Below are 20527 nucleotides of genomic sequence, written 5' to 3'. Positions count from 1 at the left end.
TCAAAACTGTTATTCGTTACGATCCTAGCAGCTCTGTTTTGAAGCTTTTGAAGTTTTGAGATTTCAGTAATGCCACAACAGCCCCATACAGCAACAGTAGCGGAGCTGGGGTACAATAATGCCAGCGTAAAGAGTTTAGAAATCTTTTCAGTTAAGGAATTTAGAGGAAGAAATTTTTTTTGCGCAATTTAAAAGGCCTATTGCTCTAGTTCCTTGTCAGATATCAATTTAATGTGCTCTTTCTAATCGAAACTATTGTCAATTTGAACACCAAGATATTTTGTCTTCCAACTAAAGTTAAATCAAAATGTACAATTACATACAAAAATGATGAATTCATAACTTAAATGAATATACCTGAACCGATATCTTAATGATAGAATTTGGCAGAATGTATGTTTTTTGATTGACATTTATATATGTCAGGTGCTTAGAGTCGAGCTTCGATTTCGGAGTGTAACAGAGATAGCATTTTTCGTTCAATCTTCCCATCCGGCTAAAAAGCATAAACAGAGTATTCAATTGAGCCACAGAATAAAGAATGGTAATGAGAAATGCCATCCTCCACAACATTGCTGCTTTTAATATTTTTTAGTGTAGAATGGGAAGCATGTGGTTAGCTGACACTTTAACAAACTGCAGTTGGTTAGCTGAATTCTGAAGGATAAACATCTTTCACTTCTATCGCCGCAAACTTTCTATAATTGAGCTTCTCTGAAAGCATGATAGTTTAGCCTCAAATAGGTCCGAGCACGAGCATGGACATGGAAAACACCATTACTCTAAATGAATGGAGTCTCCCCTCTCCTCTTTCCCTGACTAAACATGCATGAAATGTTCCATGTTGTTTCTTAATGACGATATTCTTACAATAAGCCATGCTCAACTACAAGAGACATTTTTCTAATTTGTTATACAAATTCTGATTCTTCTTTTAGGGCTATAGTAAACTCAACGCCTTCATCGCGACACAGCACCCACTGCCAGAGACTATTGACGATTTCTGGCTAATGATTCAGCAGACAGAAGTGTCTATGGCGGTCCTTCTTAGCAACACTATTCATGGAAGCATGGTTAGTTTGAGGATTTTAATGAGATTTTCAGATTGCATTTTTTCCCAATTGGTTTCTTGGCAGCCAACACATTTTCTTGTTATGTTATCCTTTTCCTTTTCCAGAAATGCTAGCTTACCCTTTGCTTATTCACTTTGATGTATGTCTTGCATAGGTAGCATACGTTTTCCAGCTTAGGAACTTGGAATAATAAAAAATTTGATTGATATTGTATTTATTAGCTCGGATAATGTATTGGGCTGGCAAATGTACCCAAAAACATTACTTTAATCTTGACGTAATTTTCCAACCTATTAACATGAATTGACATGGTCATTGACACATATAAATAGTATTGACATGGTCACTATCGTCATTTGTTTCCCTTTTCACCTTTAACGGAAGGTTTTGGCGTTCATCTTCCTATTGCATTTTATATTTTGCATCTTTCGATCATGTTATTGTTTAGGACCTTCCCATCTTTTGGCCTCCACTGCACACAGCTCGGGAATATGGCGGTGTTTTAGTAAACCACCAATCAGAGGAGAGCAACGGTGGCAGCATTGAACGGATGTTTACTGTCAGGAATGTTGACGTAAGTTGATTTCGTAGCTATGATATTTGACTGTATATGAGCGGAGGAGGGGAAAATGGGCTAAAAAAGCATGTAGAAAGATATTGTAAAAGGATGAATTGGATGGATAAGGACCCCAAGAGTCATTACATCTCTGACAGTCTAGAAATTGTGCAAAGATTTGGGTAGTTCACTACAACCATGCTCTTTTTCTAAAAGTATTTTGTCTTTATAGATTTGCATGTTTTATTGACAAAAACTCCGTCAATTTTTGTTTATCTTCTGTTGCCAATCTGATCATAAAATATTTCGCAATTATTTTTTTTAATTATTTGTTACCTGAAATTTTAAACGAAGAATTGTACATAAAAATGCCCTTTATTATTGGTATGCATTGAATTTAACAGTCGGCAGGGAAGTGGGGACATCTGACAATGCTCCAGTTTGAGGGTTGGACTGATCATGGCGTTCCAAAAGACTTGGACAAATTTATATCGCTGCTAAACAAAGTTGAAACACATAAACAAAATCAGTCTGATGACAGACCAGTTGTAATCATCTGCAGGTAATAAATATAGCAAGTGTAAAATCAAATTTTTTCAAAATAACTGATTTCAACCTTTTCCCCGCCTTTCATTTCAAGTAATTTTTAAAACTTCCAGCTCACGCGGAAAAGAAAGAAGAATATGTTTTTTCTATCGTTGTATAAAAACTTAATTTTTAGTTATGACTGCAAAGTTGAACTGAGTCATTAGTTGGACATGTTTGAATGATGTGGGAAATCCCGCTTCGGTTTTAATTAGAAGCATAATAAAGTTATCTGGAATTTTCAATATCTTTTGTTAATGTGTTTAAAATCTTCTAAGGTGTTTAAAAATGCCTTTCAGTGCTGAAGTCACATGGGTAATTCCGCTTTCCTTTGATTGACAATAAGGCAAATATCTTTACCTTTTCCGAAGCAGCAACCCTCATCAAACAATGGAGAGTATTATAAGAATTTCTTTATTTCGATAAAAATGTAAAGTTTTGAGGCTGCTATGTTTGAATGATTTTTAGAAGGCATTGTCAGCTGAAATATCTTTCGATATCCTACCGAGATAAGAGAGTGTAAAAGAAGATATAATTTTATATTTTTAATTGTCTTAAAGAGATGGTGCTGGTCGCTCTGGCACATTTATCGCTATTTCACTCATTCTGGAACGGTTCAAGGCAGAACAAGTTATAGATGTCTTTGAGGCAATCAAACTGATCAGAGGTTTTCGACCTGAGTTTGTGGATAATGCCGTAAGTAATTTTTTTTACATTTCTGGCTATTAGACGAAGGCAATTGCTTATACAGAAGCATAAATGGTTAGGTGGCAAAGTTATGACGTCATAAGACATAGTTATAGACTTTTGATTATTTACGATATGTCATGAAAATTATGATCAATTATTTCTAAATTTGTGAAATCAGCTAGTTCTTTCCAAGACGGAATTTCACGGAATTTCTTTGCTCTTGTTTATCTTCTTTTTAAAGTTTCCGTTCTCTCTATAATCCTTTTTTTATTCGTATTTTCCTAATCTAGAAAGAAGGATATATATCAATGTGGAAAAAGAAAATTATGAGCGACGGCAGTTTTCAATCTTATATGATCCTGTCCTCACTTTGTTTCATTCTAACTTTGTTTGGTGCTCATGGATAGAAAATCTAATTGCTGTACACACAATTAAATTTAAATTAAATTATGCATTTTGAACGCTTTTTTGAAGATACGGAGTAATGCAAATAGAAACTGGGCTGATTAAAATACATTGTAGTTACCAATATCAACAGCCCACAGGTAATTTTCACTATCTTTCGCGGCAAACATTTGATGCCTGATTTGAAATACTGTTCATATTTCCTAAAGTTTTATCGATTCTCCTTTGGCCTAGGTTCAGTACAAGTTTTGCTACACTGCTGCACTAGCTGTCGTCGACTCGTATGGTACTTATGAAAACATGTATGAATAAGAGCTGTTACCGCTACAGCGATATTTCCCAGCAACGAGAATATTGCAGCACTTTTGCGTGAATGAATTATAAAACTATGAACATATTTTGTATCAAAATATCTGTGTTATACGCACATTTTATAAAATATTTGTTTAGCTTTTTCTATCATTTTGTATAAGTAGTGCGATATAATCAGAGCAACTCATTCTTGTATAAGCTGAAATTCGGAGCCAACCCCTTATTAATACACTGACTTGACAACACACGGTGAGACTCTAAATTAAGATGGCTCGCAAGAGCCTTTCTTTCAGAACAGAGAACGAAAGCATTTTTTAAGTCAGTAAAAGGCAAAATGCCATGAACACAACTCTTGGCGTACAAACCTTGAGAATTTCTCCTTTTTGAATATAACTAAGGCCATACTTCATAAAAAGGGATTAGAACCATGTTCACTATTCTTAAAATGTATCTCGCATTGAAATGATGGAAAAATTATAATTAGATTGATCTGACTATTTCGTTTCAAAATCATGCCTATACAGTTGTTTGAATTAGTAATATTGGGTGGAAGTTTCTTATATATCAAAATTCGTGACAATTATTAGAGCAATGTTCACCGTCAATTATTGTATACAGCATGCAATGTATCATAGTATGCTGTAAAATTTTTTTTTATTTCAAAGCCAATTTCAAATCTTGCATTGTTAATTATAATTAAGGAAGAAGTTTTCCAAAAGCATCGTCAGTCTGTTTGAATTAAAAAACAAGCCTATACATTTGAGAAAATTCGTAGTATTTGGTTGAGGTGTCTTCAGGGTGAAAATCCATGATAATATGGTGGAACATTTTTTAGTATTCTCTGATTTTATACAATTTATTTTATCTTATAATTTTGGAACCGGTTTTCCAAAAGACTGACCTGTCTATCTCCGTTCAAAAAAGCTAATACATTTTGGAAAGTCGCTAAAATTTGGTGAGAATCCATGATAATACATTAAAGCAATGTCCATTACCCCGTGATTACTCAAAATATATCTCAAATTGTGATCATTTTCGAAAACAGGTTTACGATGTTATTTGTGCAGTTTGCAGTTTGCATTTGTACAGTATCTTGTAGTTATATAACTACAATCTTATTTTCTTTCTCGTTCTCTAAATTTGTTCAAGGGTAGAGGTTACTCAATAGCGGGAATTTACTTTTTGAAATTTATAAGATTGACTTTTTAATATAAAATTACACCAAATTTTAATGATCCCAATACGGAAGAAATCTAAACCGAACCAAGTTATCATTCTCTTACATAAATAAATGGCCAAACCAGTCGACACATCACTATAAGACAAAGAGAGCTAAACAGGCCAGTGGACCTGATATAATCTTTGTAGGATTAGTGAAAGATATGTTCGAATTTACTACTCTTCTTTTTACCTTAATCTAGGCCCGGTTTCAGAAAACTTTTTTTTGGAGGGGGGGGGGAGGGGGTGGGCGGTGTTGGTTTAGATCTTATTCTAGGCTGGATTTTTCCCGGATCTGGAACTTTCGTCAGCCCTCCTAACGCATCTAGCAATTTGAAGAAAATTTTAACTGGATTGTTTTTCATTTGCTCCGATAAAAACAAGTCTTAAAGGGTGAATATCCTTAAAAAACATAACGATCATTTGTGGAGCTGGAAATTTTCCTCAGAATAAGATCTGTTGTTGTTCTTATCTGCCGAGTAAATTTTGCAGCATTTCCCAACGTTACTGCAATCAATGAATTTTAGTATTGTTGTTTAAATTTCAGTTCTTCAAAAACAATTTCAGCTTGAAAACTGTTTAATACTTTTTTGTTAATACGTACAAGGATACTTTGAGATAACAAATATTTTACAAAATCAACAATTATAAAAAGCAGAAAATAGCCACGATTATAAAAAGCAGAAAAACCTTTCAAAGCTTCTCTTAATTTAAACAGCAACGGCAAGGAAGATGATTGCTGCCACTATGATCCCGACAATAATAGCAATCGATCTGGTTTCACGTGCAGCTAAATTTGATGGTCCATCTAAAAAGAAACTCAAGGCATCATTCCATACTTGTAAGAAAAATTAAAGAAAACATAAGACAGATGTTACGGAAAAGGGCTCATGAAATGTCATTTACCGTTCTAATTTGACCGCAAGAATCTTTAAATGAGATCTTAGAATCAATGCATTACGGCCTCTACGGTTTTCAACCCAATAAAAAACAAAGTTCACACAACAATATTCTCAGGCGTTTTCATGATTTAACTGAAAGGAGGAGTAAAAGCAAAATGTTTATAGCTGCAAACGTGGAAAAATGGCACCCCTTCGTGTCAAAAATGTCAAATTAAATTTATGTCAAGAATTTCTGCACATTGGTTTAAAGTGTTGATACACACCCGAGCAAGGTATCGGAGCTTTAGAGCTTCTACAAAATTTCAGCCCTAAGAGCCTTGACTAAATTTGATAAAAGTGACTTTGATATGTTTGATGAATTTTCTTTTCTTGACAACGATGCAGAAAAAAAATTGTGATACCTTCTTTGTGTGTTTTCACTGCCGCCACAGAGCTCCATTGCCCAAAATTTGTTCCACCCTTTGTTGTCGCTGCAACCTACACAAAAGACAGGGGTGTCAAAATCAATTGCACAAGGGGCCAAATAAAACACACTTTAGGCCAAATAGGATAAACACTATATAATAGATTTATCTCGCGGGTCAATTGGAATTACACGCCGAGCCGGATGTGGCCGCGGGCCTTGAGTCTGACACATGGCAAAAAATAATCCAATACTCAAAGGACGTCTGAACAAAACCTAACAATAACGCATTGTAACCAGTTTTAATTTCATGCCTGATACGATTATTACCTGTTAATATAAATAACATAATATAACATAGAAAGAAAAATCTTTTTATTGGGCTAATGAACATTTTTGGCGCAATGTTAAAAATACCTTGTCAGACAGTTACCAAGTTCAAATGTGCTGATAAGCTGCAATTAGTATTACCTGAAATTGGTAATCTTTGGATGGCTGCAGGAAAGAAATAGTCAACGTCGTGTTAGTCCCTGTAGAGATGGTGCTGAAGTAACTACTTGCAGAGACCATTTTGTATCTAACTTTATAGCCATACAGGATTCCTCGAAGAGACACAGGTTCAGACCAGGAGACTTGAACTGTCGTTGATGAAAGCGCAGCTGCAGAAACATTCGATGGAGCATCGGGCACTATAGAGAAAAACGTTAACTAAAACACAAAAAAGATCCCCTCTACCATATAAAATAAACATAGGTTGTTTCACTGCGACAATCGCAATGTCAGGATGGTTGAAATATTGCATACCCGCATAATTATCACTGTTTTTTGAAACAAAACATATTAAATGATTAAAAAGACTTTTTTGATCTGCTTTAGAATGATTTATCATAAAAATAAATTACCTTAGGTCCAAAAGAAGATTTTTACGTAAAAGTGAAAAGGGAAAGTGAAAAGTGAACTGTTTGGCCTTCTATAAAATGTCATCTTAAGAAGTTAAATGACTAAAAATGTAATTCTGTAACACATAGAATTTTATTTAAAACTTTCCAGAGGGACTCGCTTTTGGCCAAAATAAATTTTTTCTATCCAAGCTATGGAAGGTGGTGCTATGTTGGATTACAAACACTGAAAGTAGTTTCGTAACATAACTACGGCATGAAATAATGTTTGGGCTTCCTGAATTTTACAATTACAGCAAGTTTGAAACAACTTTTAGTTTCAAACAAAACAGACGGTGATAAAATAATCTTGGTACCTCCTTCGTCTGTTTTAAAGTCAAAGGTTCCCGTATCTGAATTTATATTGTGAGGCGATGATCTTGCAGAAACCTCGATCCTGTAGTCGGTGTAAGCACTTAGACCCGTGAACGAGGCTACTGTTGTCTTCAAGTTATTCTGTGTTTCGTGTGTTGAGCCATCAGACTTTTTCTTAAGAACTACATTGTAGCTTTCAGTAGGAAAATCCGAGACTGAAGCATTCCATGTTACTAATGCAGTAGTATTCGTAAGAGAGCTTGTTACGATGCCGCTTGGTGTCGAGGGTTTAGCTGCAAAATCAAGAATGCCATCAAAGTGACTGTGACATCAAAGTAAAGCTAGTGATAACAAAATAAATCTCCTTACCAATATCCATATCAAATGTCTGTTTGATATCCTTTGCCTAATGTTGCCATCTTAGCTTTTTCAACTACTCACTTATAAACAATATGTTTGAAAGGAAACGCGATTTTATAGAGAGTATTGAGCGAATATTTTTATATTTAGGCCCTACCTACCCAGGAGTCCTGTTACAGTAACATTCACATTGCTACTCTTTGAAGTGCTCGATATCCCAGGATACAATGCTGAACATCCAAATGTGTGTTTGCATTGAACAAACCCTTGCGCAGAATCGGTGACAGTACAATTTTCAAACGAGTAAATAACAGAGTTTGGTGTGGCAGTGATCTTCAAAGTTTTGGTCGTTTCTCCATTTATATTTTCATTTGTTACGGCATTGTTTCCAACTTGATAAATGTCAGTGGATGTCAAAGTGTTGCTTCCGTTTTTCCAAGCTGCTTCAACGCCAGGCTGCGCTGCTACCGTGCAGGTCAATGTTAATTCGTCATTTCTTGCAAAGGACGGGCTTGACGGTGCAATGGAGATCGAAGACACTTCGCCAACTGAAATTCAGTAACTTTGCTTCAACTATGGCGCTTTTGTGAGAACTAAATCTGATAATGCTTAAAATCTGAGTTAGATTTTATGTTCAAAACTGCAAGAGGTATCGCATACAAGGACTTCCGGGCCGATGCCTTATCAATGCTACCACTAAATAAAGCACCGCTGCTTTTCAAAATAGCTTTCTATTGTCTCGAGCGAAGTTGTAACCTAAAAGCTCACTAGAACCTTAGCTAAGCTTATCAGGTTAGGTAATATCGCTCCGTTATCCCGTCAGGATAAGAGAAGTTCCATACTTAGGGCCATATATCATAACATTTTGGTTGTTGCTACTAGTGTTTGTAGGATTTATATTCTGCTTTAAATTGCGTTTTAGACAAGAGTGAGCATCGATCACATTTTTCCTTTATGCTGAACAGTGAACTGTCGGCCCGTTTCAGTAGCTAATGGTAAACAGTAGCTATTTGTATGGTAATACTTGTAATAGGAGTTAGATTCGGCCCGTTTCAGTAGCTAATGGTAAACAGTAGCTATTTGTATGGTAATACTTGTAATAGGAGTTAGATTCTGTTTGAAGTGATATTTTATATACTAGACTAAATTAGGAGCCACTACATAACATAATTAGACGATTTAGCTAATTTTCAAGTCTTTGACCTCCTGGTGAACCTAAATATGAATCTGAATATAATTTTACAACAACAAAAGTAATTTGTGAATTATCAAAAGTTGAACCAACAATCAATTTCCCGTGAGTAAGCAGTCAGATAACTAATTCATCGTACGGATACCTCTCATTTGCAAACTATTAAAAAAGGTATACCAAAAAAGAAAAACACCTGATATGAAAGATACTAAAGTCATGCTTCAATGTCATCGTATTATGCCAGGGTTTTCCTGATACTTCAGATAGTATACATGAATCAAACATAGCCGGCTCCTGGGAATATTTGGCTTGGATTGTGTGTTGTTGTGTAATGGAAAAATGATTCAGTATAATGATTGATTCAGACCAGAAAAGTAATTCTTACGTCAGAAGGCAAGTTGTTTTAAAGAGCAGCAATTTTCTTGCATCAGTAACTGCAGAGTGGCTTAATATTAGTATGGATACCTGAGACACATCCAAGCATTTCCCAACGCAGTCCAACATTAAGGTTATTTGGAAACTGAGTTTCGACTTGCAAGCGAATACAACGGGCTATTATTGTATGTGGTAGATCTATCTGCGATGACGAATAACGACCATCGGGACCTGCGAATTTCTATAAACAAAAGGAAAAATCACATCAAAAGAGAGAGATCCTTTTATCATTTTCTACCAATATTAAAGGGAAGTGTAATCACAAAATAACAACACTGGATCAGCAAAGCTTTTAACATTTTCACATAATCTGTCATTTAGCATTAACCTATCATTCTTGCAAGCATTAGATAACCATTTATTTACCGGGGAATTGGCCACATAAGACATTAATGAGAACGTTTTTTTTAATTAAAAAAAATATAGTCACTTTATGCAACAAGGGAAGAAAAATTGAATTTCGAAATAATGTGTAATGAAAAAAACAATTAAACTCACATGTAATAAGTTGCTGTTCTTGTATCCGAAAAATGTACCAGAAACGACGGTAGAATACTTTAGCAAGAATTCTGTCGCTTTTGCCAAGTTATCAACATTGCCCTGACCCTGAATCACAATCGAACTGTAAACATGCTTGAATCCATGGTTTGGCTCCAGTTGATTCTTTCGGGAAACATGAACCGAACTGGCAAGCTTCCCAAACAGATTCTACGTTAAACCTTCCCTTGTGGGCTCCATTTCCATTAGCAGATGTTGACGATGTCATCGAGGCATCGGAAATTGAGCTTGAAGATTGAATGCCAATAGCATCACGGCATTCTGAGAAGAAATTGAAAAATGAGGCAAAGTGCTACATGATCAGTTTGAATTTGAAGACAGCATTATCAATATGAACCAGCATAAAAAATCGTTGGTAATGGATCAGTACCTGAATCTGGGCAACCATAGGCATTCATCCGTAAACAAATCGCAGTTTTCCAACTCAACGGAACTATTCTTAGAAACTGTACTTTTAAAATGGATGAGAGCCAATGATAAACAATTCCATCACGTGATTTGCAACCAGTGAAAATCTGGAAAATGAAACAAAACGAAAAGATTCAAAAAGCAGACTCTTCCTCTGATAAAATTGGAATACTTTGCAGGAAAATGTAAGCACGTGTAAAATGCGTTGAAAATGATACCTTATCGCTCCCTGCTTCCTGGTAGGTCGACAGGGATGACACGTCATCCCCAAATTGAACTTTGAAAGTTTCAACCCATTTCTCAAATACAGGATCTCCTTGTATTGCAAATCCACTGATCACCTTTGCCATGCCAAAGTCATATTGAAAAAACTGGTTCGTATCAGATGTCGTTGCGCACCATGAGTCAGGATTGTTTAGTTTGCTTCGCTTATCAGGTATAGTTCCACTAGAGGCATTCACTGTCGGGTTATTCGTGCTTGGCTCCCCAGATACCATGCCAAAACTGAAACTGCACACTACAACAAAAATAGACTGTAACTTTTTGAGTCCAAAAAGGATGGAACAGTTTCTTTATGTTCGTATTAAACGTGTTGTGATACTTAGGGTAGAACCGTCAAAGTAGCTACTTGCATTCCTTCCTCTGCATTCCAGGTTCACAGTGCTGTGCACTTTTGCAATCATTAGCGCAGCGCAAGTGAACACCGATATTCTTTACGAAATACATACATAAAATCAAACAATAAATCTAAATTGCCCAATTTGATAATTCTAACATGTTGACATGAAATTTAGGTCCAGATTTTATTAAAACCTCTTCCACAGTTCAACCATAACAGCTTGTTTACAGAGAGGTAAAGTGACCCTATTGTAAGGATTACTCTAGAAGAAGGATGACCTTAGTACGGCAATATGTTTAATGCATTTTGAAAAATTTTTCATTTCACAATTCATCAGTTGAATTGGTAGCCTGGCTTTTGGAATTACTCCCAACTTTATGGATACGGATGTCTCATTTGAGCTCCGTAAAGGGTTTACCGCCATTATTTTATTCTAATTACAATTTTTAATATTGCTTCTCTTGTATTTTACATTTGAAGATGTCAGAAAAAAAGAAATCTTAGGAAGTAACTGTTCGTAAAAATCGTTTCGAATGAAATATTCAAACAGCCGGTTGTTAATTGCATATAAACTTTCGACTTTATTCCGTCATGAAATCAAGATCACGAGTGCTGGGATTATTAAACTTTATATTTTAAATTCCTCTTGTAGCGTATTCTATATCTAGAACTTTCTAAAGTTTCTTAAATAAAATTTAGGACCATTGTTTGAACTTAAAGTAAGTATTATTTAGGAATGTTTTTTAAATATACCAGTTAGTTGATTGTGCACTTCTAGCCCTTTTATAAAAATTAAATTTTGCAGTCATGAAGTTGCAGCAAACTGTCTCTTGACTTTTTTTGAAAATATTTAGATGCTCAAAACAGAACGAGAATCTAAAACCAACGATACAGTTGCATTATCCAGACAACTCGCAAAAAGTCGATTGAATTCATAGTTGTTTGTTAATTTCGCTAAAAAACTTCATGCACCAATCAACACTCATTACAATGCCTAGAATGCTGGAGATTGAATACTCACTTGGAGGTCGACCGTAAACCTCAAGAGTCAACGTATTATCCCATAATACATTGCTGTTTTTAATGAATTGAACATATCTGGCTGAGACTGGCTTTTCAAACAGGTTGAACTTGACACCAGCATTGTTCGTGTTTCCAACGAATACCTTCAAGGAGAAAAGCTATGATAACGACAGAAGCAAACGGAAAGTAGATATAAAAACAAATGGAATGGCAATGACTAAGTTATGACAATGGAAAGGTGACCGTGCCCACCCGTCACTTTTTTGTAAAATAATAGGCCTTTTTTTCAAAATCGTTTGCTATGGATGCTAAATTTTCCCTTGTCCTGCTCTACCCCCCTTCCCCACCTGTGCTGGAGCCCATGTGGAACGTACATTTCACCAGCATATTGGATCGTTCTGTATATCGCCACACTAGGATCAAAACTTAATCATATATTGAAGCTCACCTTTTCTGTTACGTTGTATTCTTCTTTGATGGTTATCTTACTCCCTGGCGTGTTTGCTGAATCCAAAGTATACTGCAATTTGAAGTCAGGGAAATAGTTCGGGCCGTAATTTCTGTCCCCCTGGAGGGATATAGCAGTTACCAGCATAACTCGGCCTAAATCAACTTTGAACCAGAGAAACGAGGTTTCCGTTCTGCTGCATCCCCATGGTCTGTCATTGTTTAAGCGACCATCCTTGGCTTTGTATCTACCAATTCCAAGAAAATCTGTAGTTGCATAAGCCGAGAATCTGTTGTCTGGCAAAGCCCTGTTTTCAGCACCGAATTCATATACGGAATCTGCATATTAAGCAAGAGATAATGTTAGTATATCTTTTGGCTGCAAAGAAAACCAACTATTCTCCATCTAGACATCGTTATTTGGTCACTAAAGACAACATGGTGAGGGTAGATGTGAAAATCGATTGGTTTCTTTTTGATACCGATATTGTAGCATCCATATCAACCAACACTGGCCGATGAACTAAATCATAGCACGAATATATCTTGGTTGTTATTTTATGAAATTAATATGCGCTCGAGATAAAAGAGTCAGTGATTCGGAATAAATATTTGATATTAAGATTATTATACCAACTGAAGATTTACCGACCAACTCATGACGATATGGTAAAAAGTTGCTACACCCCTATGCACCCATCTCGCCATCTGTCTCCCTGATCTTTATCCTTAGCTCAGGTTCCTCAAAATACTTTAATTTTGCGCATGAACTACGTGTGGCAATTGATCACCAGTTGGACTGAAAATGGCTGTAATTCCTATAAAATGTGCAACTTTGAAAGATAAATTGTTACCTGAGTGGCAGCCAAGAATCTCAATTCGCATACAGACACCTGAATTGTACGTGTTCGGTTTTATTTTCACGTATCTCGTTTGCAGCCGCACACGGAACCAGTTCACAACAATCGTGTTCTGATCAGAGTTTCCAATGAAAAGCTAAAAAAGAGTTGGTAGAAAGTATGAAGACATGATCGCATTCAGTTCTGACCAACACTATCTTTCGGGGCTAATAAAGATAAAGGGCCATGATGCTAACAACTAATTCCTAATTCTCGACGTTGAGTAAATGTACAATTGCATTCAATTTCCACACTATGTTTCTACGAATGCTCAAGCATGTTTCAAGTGCTGCTAGGAGCACTAGTAAAGTTAATATTTCCTCAGTGCTAACAAAAGCAAATCAAAGCCATAATAGAAAGGGCTCCGAAACTAAATCATGTTTTAACTGACCTTATTCCCAGTATTTTCTTGGTAGGTGACAAGAGAGCTGAGTGTTGTTCCATAGTCAACATAGAAAGATTTGACCCAAGATGCAGAGCTAGGGCTACCTTGAGTTGCAATTCCACTGACGGTAACGATTTTCCCAAAATCTACTTGCAGAAACTCGCTAGTGGTTCCCGAGGCACACCAAGCGGCAGATGGATTGTTTAAACGACCTGATACCGCTCCTTGTCCAGAGGAGTGGGAAGATGACGTCATTGCAAAACCTGAAGGAAGCGCACTGCCATGCTCAATGCCAAGGCCCTGTCCACAGACTGTAAAATAGAGGGCCAAGACTCAAATCAACTAGAGAATTCTTCAAAGGCAAATTTTGACATAATGCTCCTTTTGGTGATGAACGTCAAAAACACAATAGGTGGATTTCATGTGCCAGAGGAAGAAGCACTTAGCCACTGGAAAAATTCTTAATAATGAGAAAGAATATAAAAGATAGGAAAGCATAGGAAACTGTTCACGTGTTTTTCTATGTGCGCAATTTGATTGGTCCAGCGCTCGTGCTCGAGTGGTTGCAATGCACTTTTACCTGTGTCAAATGCCTAAGAAGTCGCACTATAAAGCTGTGTGGTCATTGTTTTTTAGAGATCATTGGTAACTACACTGTCTACAGTGGTATGGAACATTCTTTTAAAAAAATAAAGACCACCATCGACCACATTAGACATCGTGGTTAAAATAATGATGCAGCAGGAGCTTCATTTTTAATCAATATTTTTGTAGTACAGAATTCAAATCTTAGCAAAAACTTCAATACATAGATTGAGAGCTCTACGCCAGGAAGCATAGATGCCCAGTTTTGATCCACAAATGAAAGATCATCAGATAAAAGATTCAGTTTGTTATGCGGCTAATAATTATTGAAAAATCTGATAAAGTACTGAACTTTCTGAAGTTTCCTAACATATCTGGTGCTTTAAGGGAGGGAAATGCTACCTTATCAAAGCCACAGCCTGGGTCTGAGGCCTAGCATAACAAAGAGGTGAAAGGTGAGACTATAAATAATACAGATGCGACAGCACATTGTTCTATTGAGACACATTCAGGTAGCTGGATTGATTTCAAATACATACCATAGAGGCATCCATAGAGTTCAAATCTTACACACAAATAAGCACCATTTGAGTCTGTAGGCATAAATTCAAGATATCGTGCAGAAAAGGGTCGATTGGGAAACATCACATCTTTATTCTGGCTGGGACCAGTAGCTGCTATAAAAAGCTGTAAAAGAACAAATTGAGTAAATTAATATTTCCAATTGTGATAAAGTTAATCGTAGTCAATCAGTAAAAACAGTAGCAATGATGAAACTAAATGCTTTCTAACGATTTTTCCTAGAATTAAGACAGTTTCACATGGCCCAGAAACCATTCGCTTCAGAGGCCCACAAGTCTGGGCTACCGTCCCAAAATTAATGAAATATTCTACTATCTTTCACTGAGTTTAAAAACAGAATCAAACCTTCGTCTGGATAAACCTGCCACTGTCGCATATGTCAAGCATTTATCCAAAACTTAGGATTCACTTGATGTTAATGTTTTTATACTGAAAATGATTAATTGTAATATATACTGTATTTACTATTTTGACTGCTGTTTATAACTTTTAACTACATTCATATTGTAATTTTTTAGTTGGGCTAAAATAGCTCTCATTATAGCTACTGTATTTTGTTAGCCAACTTTCAAAGAAATTGATGATAATTAATGAAAATAGCACTGACTATAACAAAGGTGGCGATCCAAAAACCACCAAGTTTCTTTACTAAAAATGTAATGAAAAGCTAAAATTATGATTCGATAAATTTCGATCACACTTTGTTAGCTACTGAGCCTGCGATACCAAAACTGAGATATAGTTCATGAAAACCAAAATGCCTACAACTTTCAAATATTTCAAATAGCTTGCAACTATCAGGATAAGTTTCATCAGAAAATTGGAAGGAAATGTTTTTTCGGAGAAAAGTTGGAAAAAAACAAAACGTTTCATGACACATTTATGTGAATTTAATTCAATGTCCCATCGAAAGAGTAACATCAAAAATTTAGATAATTTACCATGGAAGCGCCAGAGGTGGTTGTTGTTACATAGACATGGTTGGTCAGATCAACACTGTACCTCAGCATAAACTGCTTTATGTAATTTGCAACATCTTGAGGGTCTCCTTGAATGGTGATGCCTGTTATGCTAAAAGTATGCTTCAAATCAACTTTAACCCACTGTCTAATTCTTGGTTGACTTTGATCAGCACACCAGCACTCTGTGTTATCTAAGCGTGCATTAAAGCCTTTGCTTCTATTCAAGCCAGGGATGTGGGATGATTCTGTTATTTGATCATCTGCAATAATTTTTGTCTTCATTCCAATGGGCTGGCTGCAAACTGGAAAACGATACCTGAGTAAAATTTCATTGCAAAACGTCGAAAAACAGTAACTTAATTCAAAATTAAATTGATAGGAGTGGATCCAAAAGATAGGTGTTCTAGTCTCTGTCATTGCCAAACTTCACCAAGAGTGATAGAAGAGTATAGCTCTCTTTGACATTCTTAAAATCCTCGGCATAAGAATGATGAGATGAGTAACATCAAGTTGAAGGACCAGGACATGTTCATAAGCGCGACATTACAGTTTCATAGTAAAAATACCTTTGAAAGCTAAGTGGCCACACATACAAGTACTTCGGGGCAATCTTGAAGATAAAACATGACCAGAAAATACTGGCCTATTTGAACAAAAAGCCAAAAGTGACCCATTTCACTGACGGAGAAATGCGCCGAAAGTCGTAGAGAGACAAATCAGGCAGTGGCGTGATGTGCAGGTAAACAAGAACTTCTGCAGGTTTTTTGCAGAAAAGTCAACTAAAACCAACAAAAATGTTTCATTGATCTTTGAATTTATGACTAATTATCGTATTGCTTTTATGTTCATAGGAATTCGAGTATACAATTAAATTCGAGTTTATAGGAGTACACAGTTAAAGTTTCATAGGGATTCATAAATTCACGAAAGAGCGGAAATTATAGCTGATTCTTTACACAAGTTTATGCAAGTTAATATCACACATTCAAAACAATTTCCATTGAAATAATAAAAAAACTCCATTAAAATGCGACTCAATGTTTTAGTCATAATTTGGGCATGAGCTATAAAGCAAAAATGACATTATGAAGAGTAGCAAATTGTTATTCTAAAATCTAAAATTAGAATCTCAAAATTTCAATCACTGTTAATGCGAATTGAAATCCTAAATAGCATGTGCGTTCTGCTTCAGAAGCTCGAATCCAATTGTGAGGGAAAGAACAGATGCACTTTTCTTCGATTTGACAAATTCGAAATACCTAGAAAAGGGACAGAAGAGATTTTCGTGTAAAAATAGAACAGATTTTACATAATTTGGACTGTGGTGTTGATATGGAAACCGTAGATAGGTAAAATAGAACGTGGCCATTTTTTTTGTCAGGGAGGGAAGATGGATCAACAGCCCTACCCCGGGGGGCACTCCCATACTTGTAAAACGGGATGTGCCGTGTGTCGCAGAACTTTGGGACAGGGAATTTTGATATGCATCAACATTCTGGAAAAGGGTATAAAAATCAAGAAAATCTGTAAAAAAAAGAAAAGCTTGCTCTGTTTTTAGAGTTTTCTCAAGACGAGTATGAGATCTAGGTTATTTTGGCATAATTGTGACCTAGATTTGGTTTGCTTTTAAAGGGACAGTGTAGACCTCAAGAAGGCAAATCGAAACCGAAAGAGGCACTCAAAGATCCTGACCAAGAAAAGATTTATACATTTGGGAAGGTAAGTACCCTCTTGAGTGATTTTTTTCAAATCCATATATCTTGTTTTGCAATTGTCGAGGAAACTTCTATTGTCTTATTTTGTCTTTTATTTTCCCATTTTCTTCATTGTAAGTGAGACGTCTTTTCACAATTTGAAGGCACGAATCATCGAATCAATTCAAAGGCACGAAGGCAATAACGATTCTTTTTCATCATACACCTCTGGGGATGTCTTTGAATCACCTCGGTATCCTTGCAAGAATTGTTGTCTACAAGCTATTAAAAGCCATTGAAAGCTTTTGTGCCAAAGAAAAAAGATTGCACAATAGAGATGATTCCCTCTAGAGGATTATAGGTACTGGATACCAGAAATTAAGCGTCCTTGCACAGACTTAACAAGAGTCCCTACATTTTTGCTTCCTCAATTTTTATCTTCTGGGAGAAGGCAGAGTCCAAAAAAGTTGTCAATCTTCTTTCGGCCAAGCATATCTTACTATAAAACCTTCCTTATTTCCAAAAATCGTATTTTGCTTGCAATTATAGATATTTGAATTACAATATAAATATGTAAATTATAAAAAGTTTGCCCCTAAATTTTACAGTGCAAAGCAGTTCTGTAAAAAAATTTAGGATTAAAAAACAACAACAGGTTTTTCAATGTTCTTTGATTTTTAAATTTTTTCTGACTTCATTTTGAAAGCCAATAAGCAATAGGTTTTTTCTTATTCCAACTTTCTTTCATCAATTTTCTTATGATTCTACAAGCTTACTCCGGCCAGTGGCTGGCTGACCGTGATGTTTTCCTGACTCTGTCAGGCTACCTAGATGCACAATCTACCTTCTTGCAGCGTGTGAATTTGTGCTTCCTTTCCTTCTTGAGCTTATGCAGGGGGGTCTTGCGTGGTGACTCTTAGGGGGGGGATACAACTTGCAAATGTTCCAACAACAGTTTAAAATTAAAATTATGACGCCACCAAGCACATGCGCAATTTTTTCAAATGCAGAAAGACATCACGTTTACAGATTTAAATAAGTTGGTCAGAGAAAAGCCAGGATCCGTATTCCATTCAAACATTGGATAATCATAATCATCAGAAATCCGTATCTGTGATGAACAGTAAAATTCGCAATAGGACTGATAATTAATATCTTAAAAATCTAAAGAGATGTTAAGAATCTAAATTTTTTCTGCGTATATCTTCCTTTAAATACTGATTTGTTCCTTTGAAATTTCTTGCTCTTCTATAACCTACAGATATTCCTTTGCGAACACAAACAAAGTTTTCGACAAATTGCTGAATGGTTCATGATAGGGGGCGCGTGCTCTAATTCCTAATTATGAAAAACTGTGGTTTTGTGATGTGCTGAATTGAAATAGGTTTTATAGATGAAGTTAATCGAAGGTTACTAAAGGAAAATCAAAGGGGAGTTTGTTTGCGAATCATAATTGCAAATATTTTGTAGTCGGGCTTATCAAATCAAAACCGATAAAGCTTTCTACTTTTGTAGCGCAACTCATGAAAAGGTTTTGTTTCTTACCTATATTGCTAGCAACATTTACAACATAAGTGTCAGAAATCGCTTAGCCAGCCTAACTTCTGACTACCCGTTAGATTAAAACTCGTTAGAAAAAACAATTGATTAACTTAAGAGGACTGTATTAGGTAAATCGAATAGAGACTGTATAGATATCATAGTCTAGAGTGACATAGATTTTACTCACATGTAGATTTTACCCTAGCATAGGTAGCATCTAAAATAGAGCCTATGGTGTCTCTCGACCGAATGAAGTCTGAAACGAATTCCTACTGAATATATAGCGATATAAAGGATTAATTTAGCTACATTACATCACTAAGGATTACATCATATGGCGCTGTTGGCCCTATGTCGCTAGGTTACACACACGCCTCCAGCTAAATATTTATCATCTACGTACTAAATACCATAACAACAAATACAAACAACCAGATGATTCTAAAATACCCTAGACGTAATCAGGTTGCCTAATAGATAAAAATAAATCCAAACACAAAAGAGGAAAAATGCGATTAATATACTTTCTTCATTCAAAGTCATTCAACTCTATCAGTAGCCAATTACCAATTCACGATATAAGTGATATAAACGTTTTTCGAATTCGTTAAAAAGCAAAGTAAGTTTTATTCAAGTTTAAGCAAGCTGAATCATATCTGCGTACGGATTTGAAGACATTCCTTTGGCATTTGTGATCACTAAAAAACATTGGAGCTCAGTATATGAAAAAGAACTTACAATCTGTAACTGCATTGCTTCTCCAAGGCAGCACCATGAACAAAAAAGAGAGAATGGATACACTGAAAAATGGCATATTTTGTTTGCATGAAGGCAAGACTATACTCCTACTGTCACAAAGAAGTTCCCGTGTTTTCAATCCACATCTAGTTACGGAAGTAATCTGAAATTGGCTTGAGCAATTCCTCCAAGCACACTTTCTGCGCAATAGAGTTATGTACGAAGAATGATAGTTTTTTCGTGCAATGGATCACGCACTTCAAACGTCACAATCAATCTGATCATGCACCTCAATAATCACAATCAATGAGATTGTGTACTACATTCATTAATTTTTTCTCTGTATGCAAGCTTTATACAATCACTGCCCAAAGTCTTGGAACATTAACATCAGTTTTCAAAGGCAAATTCAGCCACCCCCCCCCCCCCCCCCCCCTCAGCCAGCTGAATAACATCAACTAATTCGAATTATCATTGCATTATTTAAATCGCAGGGCATTTGTTAAGAATTTTTCAGTAGTGGGGCATTTCTCAAAAAAGGCCATTTCAGCGACAAAAAATTTTATGGTTCTTCAAATTGTAATATGCTTGGAATGGAGAATTGTAATCTTGGTGTTTGCATTATATCAAATTTAGGAAAATGTCCATGATATAATTATCACGCTGTTTCGATGCTGAATCATTCTAGGATTGACTCTTGG

General features: G+C 35.9%; 3 protein-coding genes across 4 annotated transcripts in view; 1 reads left to right on the top strand and 2 right to left on the bottom strand.

Moving 5' to 3' along the window:
- Window positions 1-3902, top strand: part of LOC135694660 (receptor-type tyrosine-protein phosphatase S) — a 43925-nt gene extending 40023 nt beyond the window's left edge. The window contains exons 37-41 of the mRNA XM_089109596.1: window positions 939-1073; window positions 1522-1647; window positions 2034-2191; window positions 2775-2910; window positions 3544-3902. Of these exons, the coding sequence (XP_088965722.1) occupies window positions 939-1073; window positions 1522-1647; window positions 2034-2191; window positions 2775-2910; window positions 3544-3621 (633 nt within the window). The 3' untranslated portion in view covers window positions 3622-3902. The remainder of the gene's footprint in view (window positions 1-938; window positions 1074-1521; window positions 1648-2033; window positions 2192-2774; window positions 2911-3543) is intronic.
- Window positions 3903-5549: 1647 nt separating this feature from the next.
- LOC135694666 (receptor-type tyrosine-protein phosphatase S) lies at window positions 5550-9433 on the bottom strand. Its single transcript, XM_089109799.1, has 6 exons — window positions 9415-9433; window positions 7919-8305; window positions 7400-7690; window positions 6616-6833; window positions 6143-6218; window positions 5550-5677 (listed from the first exon to the last, which is right to left on the bottom strand). The coding sequence occupies exons 1-6, from the start codon at window positions 9431-9433 to the stop codon at window positions 5550-5552; spliced, it is 1119 nt and encodes a 372-aa protein (XP_088965925.1).
- On the bottom strand, window positions 8303-20249 carry LOC135694818 (uncharacterized). Of its 2 annotated transcripts, XR_016143912.1 has the most exons (10): window positions 15832-20249; window positions 14848-14995; window positions 13730-14034; window positions 13294-13435; window positions 12441-12778; window positions 11991-12135; window positions 10569-10867; window positions 10313-10457; window positions 9883-10203; window positions 8303-9565 (listed from the first exon to the last, which is right to left on the bottom strand). XR_016143912.1 is itself a non-coding variant. In XM_089109597.1 (9 exons), exons 1-9 carry the CDS (start codon window positions 16267-16269, stop codon window positions 9974-9976), a joined length of 2190 nt encoding a protein of 729 aa, XP_088965723.1. In that variant the 5' UTR covers window positions 16270-20249; the 3' UTR covers window positions 8303-9973. The 2 variants fall into 2 exon arrangements, 1 of the variants encoding a protein (XP_088965723.1); XM_089109597.1 differs by having other exon boundaries at window positions 8303-10203.
- Window positions 20250-20527: the final 278 nt, after the last annotated feature.

Source organism: Rhopilema esculentum, chromosome 8 (assembly GCF_057945365.1).
Source record: "Rhopilema esculentum isolate cy_ngs chromosome 8, ASM5794536v1, whole genome shotgun sequence".
NCBI lineage: Eukaryota > Metazoa > Cnidaria > Scyphozoa > Rhizostomeae > Rhizostomatidae > Rhopilema > Rhopilema esculentum.
The sequence above is the reverse complement of the archived record's forward strand: the minus strand, read 5'-3'. Positions and strand labels throughout refer to the sequence as shown.

Bases quoted from the DNA above. Each gene is read 5' to 3' on its own strand.
- LOC135694818 (XM_089109597.1), bottom strand. From the start codon at position 16,269: ATGACAGAGACTAGAACACCTATCTTTTGGATCCACTCCTATCAATTT. The intron at 10,868-11,990 runs GTGAGTATTCAA...TTTTTGTTGTAG, and splicing joins GGTTTACGGTCGACCTCCAA to TGTGCAGTTTCAGTTTTGGC. The intron at 10,458-10,568 runs GTATCATTTTCA...TTCATTTTCCAG, and splicing joins AGGAAGCAGGGAGCGATAAG to ATTTTCACTGGTTGCAAATC.
- LOC135694666 (XM_089109799.1), bottom strand. The intron at 6,834-7,399 runs GTACCAAGATTA...TTTTCTCTATAG, and splicing joins CTTTAAAACAGACGAAGGAG to TGCCCGATGCTCCATCGAAT. The intron at 5,678-6,142 runs GTATCACAATTT...TTTTCTTACAAG, and splicing joins AGTGAAAACACACAAAGAAG to TATGGAATGATGCCTTGAGT.